This window comes from Mus pahari, chromosome 6 (genome assembly GCF_900095145.1).
Source record: "Mus pahari chromosome 6, PAHARI_EIJ_v1.1, whole genome shotgun sequence".
NCBI lineage: Eukaryota > Metazoa > Chordata > Mammalia > Rodentia > Muridae > Mus > Mus pahari.
The window spans coordinates 106,714,567-106,722,406 of record NC_034595.1 but is presented as its reverse complement, the minus strand read 5'-3'; the positions used below and the strand labels follow the sequence as shown (position 1 = coordinate 106,722,406).

General features: G+C 46.0%; 2 protein-coding genes across 4 annotated transcripts in view; both read right to left on the bottom strand.

The window, feature by feature from the left end:
* The window catches only part of Ccnl2 (cyclin L2), a 12,403-nt gene extending 10,412 nt beyond the window's left edge, over positions 1-1,991 (bottom strand). Inside the window, exons 1-3 of one of the 3 annotated variants that reach the window (XM_021199927.2) lie at positions 1,615-1,991; positions 1,144-1,218; positions 819-928 (exon numbers count right to left, since the gene is read on the bottom strand). In XM_021199927.2, the coding sequence (XP_021055586.1) occupies positions 819-928; positions 1,144-1,218; positions 1,615-1,896 (467 nt within the window). In that variant the 5' untranslated portion in view covers positions 1,897-1,991. The remainder of the gene's footprint in view (positions 1-818; positions 929-1,143; positions 1,219-1,614) is intronic. The other 2 variants (XM_021199925.2, XM_021199924.2) reach the window with 2 other exon arrangements.
* Positions 1,992-5,932: 3,941 nt separating this feature from the next.
* Mrpl20 (mitochondrial ribosomal protein L20) overlaps positions 5,933-7,840 on the bottom strand; it is a 5,089-nt gene continuing 3,181 nt past the window's right edge. Inside the window, exon 4 of the mRNA XM_021201232.2 lies at positions 5,933-6,288. Within this exon, the coding sequence (XP_021056891.1) occupies positions 6,115-6,288 (174 nt within the window). The 3' untranslated portion in view covers positions 5,933-6,114. The remainder of the gene's footprint in view (positions 6,289-7,840) is intronic.

Here is a 7,840-nt window from a genome sequence, read left to right as displayed (position 1 = left end):
AAATCCGCCTGCCTCTGCCTCCCGAGCGCTGGGATTAAAGGCGTGCGCCACCACACCCGGCCTGACCCTTCTCTTATCTCCACCTCTCATCACCAGGGTTACAAAGCTCAAATCGCCATCTCCAAGTCTGGCTTGCTCTAAGAGTAGGTTGTTTTTGTTAAATGGTTGTTGTTTGGCTAGACAGGAGTTCCCTGTGTAGCTCAGGCTATTCTGCAACTAGTTCTGTTGAGCAGGCTGACTTCAAACCCAGAGACTCTCCTGTCTCTGCCTCCTGAGTGCTGGGGTTAAAGGCTTGAGCCCCCTTGCTTAGCTCTCCGTGGATGTTTTAAAAAGCAGTGTTTGGAGACAAGCATGGTGGTTCACACATATAAGGAAGATTTAGATGGGATTGCTAAGAGGGTTAGACTGCTACACAGCTAAACCAGCTATCAAAAAAGACAGTTGTCTAGGGATATTTGTTACAAATGGTTTCTGGCAAGGAAAGGCCAGGAATACTGGTCAACAGTGACACTAGAACAATTCCCTTAACAAAGAATGGCCACCTCAGACACTCACAGTTATGAGGGTGAGAGAAGCAGGGATCTGGTGCTCAGTGGTTCTCAGTAGAACCATGGAACAAACAGGACAATAGGGTGATGAGCTGATGTGGTCATACAGGAATTGTTCCAGCAGGGCTAGGACAGCCAGCTCTCCTGTTTATTGTGCTCCCCTACCAACTGCCCCAAGACAGCATCTAGGGTACTTGGGAACAATCTACTGTAAATTCACAGGTTGGTATAACAATGACAGACATTATGACAGCTCTGGAAAGGACTCACTTTTTCTCTCTCAGATGCCGAAGGCGATGGAATACATTGATAACATCCCTGATTCGTCTTGGAGCCTCTTCTATTTTGGAAGCCAGGTGAACACAAGCCATGGACACATGCTGAAATGTACATTGGGACATGGGTGTTTTTCCCCCAACTTGAGAACCTTCCAAGGCATTAAAACTATTAGAAACAACCAGAAGATACAGAGACAGGCCTCTAGGGAAAGAGCTGTGTAGACTTTGCAGGACAGAATTCAGTTTACTAAGTACTGGACAGAACAGGCCAGGTTTCATCCCAATTCATTTCTCTGATAAAACAGAAAGAAGCCTACCTCCATGGAATGTTTCACGAAGGACTTAGTGTAAAAGAACCGCTGGAACAACACCTGCCCTGTAGCCATGGCCACCTAGGGACAGAGAAGGTTCCATCACGTTTGGATGCAGGACTCAAGCTTGTCTCAGCTAGAATGTCTTGTGTGATTTCCCCCAGGACAAATAGCCACGACAGTTTCCGTTTCCCCAAAGGATTTGTGTCTCGCGAGGCTTTCTTGGGGGTAAAAGGGTTTCGCTCTGGGGGAGGGGGGAGGGGTGGCGAGCGCGGGCCCTGCTCCAAGCCGATCAGCGGTCACGTTGAAGCACGGGCTCAGGCGGGTTATTTCAAGGCTGCAGAGCCGTACAGGCTCCGACCTCAGTCAGAGTCTAGGTCCGGTTAGTTCCGGGACGTGGGCCAAGACGACAACAAAGGCCCGCTACTCGGCCGGCCGGCGAACGGCTACCTACAAAGCTCGCGGCCGGCCACTTACCTGCGGCAGGCGGAGCAGGATGCCGGCGGCCTGGATGAGCTCGCAGCCTACGACGCGGAGTCCAGTCTCTGTATCGATGTCGAGACCGCTCGACATGGATGGCGTGAAGCGGAGCTTGTCGTCGGGCAGCAAGCAGTTTTCCAAGGTGATGAGCACGCCCGAGTATAGCCTGTCACCGATTAGCACCCCCTGAGACCCTGGGGCTGCTCCCCCCGAGCCGGAAGAGCAGGCCGCCAACGCAGGAGCCATCAACCCCGAAGCCCCGGCCGCCGCCGCCGCCATTTTGTGCCGCCGACTCTTTTCGGGCCCTTCCCGTCAGGGCGGCTGCTCGAGACGATCATGGCCGCCCCGCCTCACCCCCTTCCATTGGCTGAACGTCACCGCTGTCTCGACGCCGTTGGCCGTATGACCAGTCCTTCAGTATCGCGTCAGGCACTGACGCCGGAAGTACCCACGGGTGGGGCTGCTCGTTACCCACTTGGCTCCGCGGCCTGGCCCGAACCGGAAGTGGTCAGTCCGGAAAGCCCAGAGATTACAGAGCTCCTGCCTCGCAAACAGAGGTTCTAGAAGGGAGTCTTTCTTTGGGGGTTGGGACAGAACGACTTCTTCCCCCATAGTCCCATGTGAGCAACGTTACACCGCGACTTAGTTCAGAGTCTTTAGTTCTAAACCCTTTGCTGTCCTCTGGCTCTAGAACAGCTGTGGGGTGGATCTGCCAGCATTAAAAAGGGTAGATGGAAACTGGACGGTTGTGCCTTTAATCCCAGCGCTTAGGAGGCATAGGCAGGCGGATATGTGTGGGTTCAAGGTCTGCCTTCTCTCTACAGCTTGAGTTCCAGGACAGCCATAGCTGAGAAACCTTGTCGTATAAATAAATAAATAAATAAATAAAATTTAAAAATACTAAACAAAAAAGTGCAGATGAAGAGGCTGGAGTGGTGGCTCAGCAGTTCAGCGAACTGACTGCTCTTACAGAGGTCCCAAGTTCCAGCTACAAGATCATGGCTTGCAACCATCTATGATCAAATCTGATATCCTCTTCTCTCATGCAGGCACAAATGCAAACAGCGCACTCATATACACAATCTTTTTTAAAGGGGACCCTAACAATCTACTGCAGCAAATACAGGCTAAAAAATGGCTAGGGACCTTGAAGATCAAGGTGAAACGGCTTGTAGTAGACCCTTCAGACAATATTTATTAATATTCCTGACTCCATTTCTGGCCTGCCTAGTTTCACCCAAAACAGTGCTGCTGCCTCTACATAAATAGATGGTTCCTGTCATTGCTTAGTTATCTCAAGCTTTTTGACAAGATTTCAGCGAGGTTCGGTGAAAGGGAAAATTGGGAGGACACAGGAGTTTAAGGAGGTCCCTGGATAAGTCTGATTCAAGTATGGTGAGCAGCTAACAAGGTTGCCAAAAGTCAGTATTCCATAGTCCAGCTGTAGTGGGGTGATTTGATTCCACTCCTAAGCAGACCCCACAAAGATCTCATCAGTCCTCTCACTGTAATGATCACACTGCGGCTGTCTGTCCATCTGTTCCACCCCTAGGCTGCAGCTCTAAAGTAGACACAACTATCATTGCCTGGTTGGTCTGTTTGCCCATTCCCTAAACTGGAACTGAACCAAGGATTAGAAAAAACTGCTGGCTCTAGTCACTCAACCCAGACTCTGGCACTAGAGATGACAAGAGAAACCAATACTGGAAAGGGATGCTTGGTTACAACTCAACAGTGATTTGCAGTATCTTGTCTTTATTGTGTGAAGTACAAAACAAAGCTCAGTGATGGGGCCAAATGGACGTGTATCTTCCCCAATCTGTTCAATAACCATTGGCTAATGAGTAATATGTGTGGGACACTCTGGCAAAGTGTTGAGCATATTGTATACACGACACAAACCTAGTTCAGTGACATTTAGGCTGATGAAAAAAAGTCAAAAAAGCCTTGTAAGAATCCTCGGTAAATAGAAGCCAAACTTAAGCTTGCCTGCAGTGATGATAGAGGACAGATCCAAATGATCTTTAGGGACTGGGAATATAACCGAGTTGTAAGCTTCAGTAGAATGCACGAAGCCTTGTGTTTAATACCCTGAATCCCAGAAACTAGACATGGCAGGTACATACCTATAATCCTAGCACGTGAGAAGTAGAGGCAGGAGATCAAGAACTTAGAATCACTCTTGAGGTAAGTGAAATTGTCAAAAGCAGCACAAATTATAGGAGGGAAATCAGGACTTGATAAGTTATGTATTGTGCCAGAAGTGTGAATTGAGTCTGAGGGAAGAGCTCAGAGCTCAGAATGACTCGTAAGCAACTGATGGCCTAAGATGAGGAATGGTGTCACTATAGTCCAGCATGGTTCCAATTGGAGTCAAAGACAGGCATCATGGCTTCTGTAGCAAGGGGCTCAACAAAGTAGATCTGGGCCTTTCTTATATAAATGTGGCTGGCAATTAACAATTTCCCCAAAGATAAAACATTTAATCATGAAGAAGAAACTAGTCCAGACAAAGGATGCTCTTAAAGGAAGTAAAACACTCCATCCTGAAGGTAATCTCTTTAAGATACAAGAAGCTAGGTATAGTGGCATATGCCTTTAATCCCAACACTCAGGACACAGAGGCAGGCTGACCTATGAGTGGAAAGGTAGCCTGATCTGGATAGTTGTGTGTGTGTGTGTGTGTTTAAAGGTTACTAAAGCTGGGCAGTGGTGGTGCATGTCTTTAATCCCAGCACTTGGGAGGCAGAGGCGGGCGGATTTCTGAGTTTGAGGCCAGCCTGGTCTCCAGGACAGCCAGGGCTATACAGAGAAACCCTGTCTCAAAAAAAAAANAAAAAAAAAAAAAAAAGCAGATACAAAAAAATCCACTGTTAAAGCATTTTGCTTAATATTCAAATGCAATGTGAACCCTTCAGGTACCACTCTTGGTCTACAAAGTGAGTTCGACAGCTACAATGTACATACATATAAAAAATAAATAAATAAAAAAAAAAAAAAAAAAAAAAAAAAAAAGGTTAATACAATCACTTCAGGATGTTTCTGAAAATGACACAACTTATTAGGTACCCTTCCCAACCATGTCATGTTATCAACTGTAAGGACTTTTGCAAACAAGCCACGGTGCTTCGAAGAGACACTCTTGAACCCACTGGGCTGCCTGTAAGCTGTGCAGTGCACTTCAGTTTTCATGCTGTGGTGTGCTTTTGAGTCATTTCTCCTCCCTTAAATAATCCTGATAAACTTACTGTACACAAGTTGGACTTTAGTAGTGCCCTTATTTGGTCAGTCAATAGTTCCAATTGGACTTTAGTAGTACCCTTCCTTTGGTCAGTCACTGGTCTACCAGTTGGACTTTAGTAGTACCCTTCCTTTGGTCAGTCAACGGTTCCCATTGGACTTTAGTAGTACCCTTACTTGGTCAGTCAACGGTCCCCTGTCTGGGGTGAGTATCTTTTTGTTCACATCTCAGGAATGCTGTCTTAGCTAGAAGAGAGGAGAGTGGAATAAGTCAAGGAAAAGGGTTATCGTCAGGGTCTGCTGGGTTTTGTTTCCAGGAAATGGCTCTGGTGAGAGTTACTAGGGTGAGATCAAATGTAGACCAGTTATGGGAAGCAAGCAGTGGACACAAGAATGAAGGTAAGGAGTACAAACTATAGAATTTGATGGAGGCATGGAAATTAGGTGTTTAAGAGATGGCAGTCTTTGGGTGAAGCAGGACCCCAAGAGGACAAGGGATAGACCTAACCTGAATACATTATATTCTACAGGAGGAAGCGTCTACATCATACAGCATCATCAATAGAGCTGCTGAGGTGCTGCTGCTAACAAAGATTGTTCAGAATTAATTCCTTAACCTTACAGAGCAGTCTTGTGAAAAGACCTAGCTACATGATATAAGTATAAAAGCACCACCCCAACCCACTCTGAAGCTGGCACATCCTTTCAACTGAGACCAAGATCATCATGTTCCTGATTATGAGACATATTCCTCTGATTTGTACCCAACTGGAAGCATGGAAAGAGAAGGAAAGCAGCTAGGGGCTCAACTGCTGATCCCCTGGGCCCATGCCACACACAAGGAAAAGACCAAAAGAGGTTAAATGTTTACAGTACTTAAGGCAGACCAGACAACTGGGTGGAGGGTTGATATAGGACCCCTACCTTAAAAGGAAAGGCAGCATGAGAGCTGAACCCTACTACTCCCACTCCGCCTTTCCTGTAACAGGCAGCCAATGATGGCAAGTCTATGGGCATTAAAGAAGCTTTATATCCCTAAAGAGGGATTACTTGATGCCAGGAAATAACTCACAAGTTCAACACTGCAAAAGCTTTATTTGTACAATCTTTACAGGACAGTTTGGGGCTGTGTCACTGAGTAAAAAACCTGTCATCTCAGGCCTGTTACTAAAATGTAAATAAATACAAATCAAACTTACTGGTGACAATCCTTTTGGTCCTATCTTGTTTATAACAGTTTCTATAGCACTGCAGTCTTCAGTGGTACTGTACCACTCTGGAAAAGATACCTTCAGGCTCCTTTCCATCCCCCAAAGCTGCAGCAAATCCTTCCTGCTGCCTCCTCTTAGCCAAAGCAGCCAAAGATTTAAACGTCTTTGGTTCATAGATGGCCAGGTCCACAAGTACTTTCCTGTTGAGCTCCACTTGGCACTGGAAAGACAAAGAACCACAGCCTATAATAAGCATCAGAAACCACTTGAGAAAACTAGGTGTGGTGGCACATGCCTTTATTTCCAGCACCATAGAACCTGTAAGTTCCAGGCCAGCTAAAGAATACCCTATCACAAAAAAAAAAAAAACAAAAACAAAAACAGAAAACAAAACAAAACAAAACAAAAACCCTAAAATATAACAATAACCAAAAAAAAAGAAACTACTTCAATAGAATACAGGAGATACTATGTTGGGAACAGACAGGAGGATGCAGCCACAAGACATCTACTGAGTCTAGAGTAGCCAGCCAACATTCTACTAGTGTGGAACACTTGGGAACTGTGGGAAAGAACAGCAAGGACATCTTGCATGGAGAACATAGTAGGATTCTGTAGGATAGATGTGATTGAGGACAAAGAAGGGTGCTGCTAGAGGCTGTAGCATGAAAGAGCTGGTTGAGGCCCAGGTCCCATGGTTAGGGTCAATGGTCGCCTGGGCACTAAAACTTCTGGCCCGGGCTAACTCTTTACTGTACTTTAGAGAAATATAAACTCATTAAGCTATGATTCCTATCAAGTAAGACTACAGGGTTGACAGACACAGGTATTTCTGGCTCAGAAGAGAGAGGCTATAAGCCTAGGAGCGTAACTGAATGGCAGAAGTCATGTACAAGGCTGTGGGTTTTAACCCTAGCAATGATGATAAAAGTAACAGGTGATTTCAGGAAGCAAGAAAAGAAGAGAGGGGAACGGGCTGCATATATTAAATACCATTTTCAAGCACTGAATGGACTCGACTCTGTGACCTGTGACTGACTCTCTCCCCTCCTTCTCCTCCTCCCTCTCCCTTCCCTTCCCCCTCTCTTTTCCCCCAAAGTCTCTCTATTATGTAGCTCTAATTGTCCTAAAACTTACTACCTGAGCCATGCTGGCCTCAAACTCACAGGGATCCATCTGCCTCTGTCTCCCAAGTGTTTAGACTAAAGGTTTGCACCATCACACCCTGAAGACCTGTGACTTTAAATTTACTTTCTGAACTTCAGGCCCACATAAGTAAAATGGAGGCCATCATATTGCCTCAGGTCACCCAGAAGACCCTTATAAAGCACTAGAACAATGTCTGTGATGAGATGGAAGTGGAATGCCTACCACTGGACTCTTTTAAAAGAAAAACCATGGGCAGCTAGAGAGACTGCTCAGCAGTTAAGAGCACTTATTCCTCTTCTACAGGACGCAGGTTTACTCCCAGTACCTACATGTCAGTTTACAATCATCTGTAACTTAGGGACCTAATGCCCTCTTCTGGAATCCAAGGATACCAGGCACAGATGTAATACACAAATATACACACAGACAAAATAACTTCTGTACATAAAAATATAAACAAACAAATATACAAAAACCCCCCTCAAGGGGCTGGAGAAATGGCTCAGTGGGTAAGAGCACCTGACTGCTCTTCTGAAGGTCCAGAGTTCAAATCCCAGCAACCACATGGTGGCTCACAACCATCCTTAACAAGATCTGACTCCCTCTTCTGGAGTGTCTGAAGA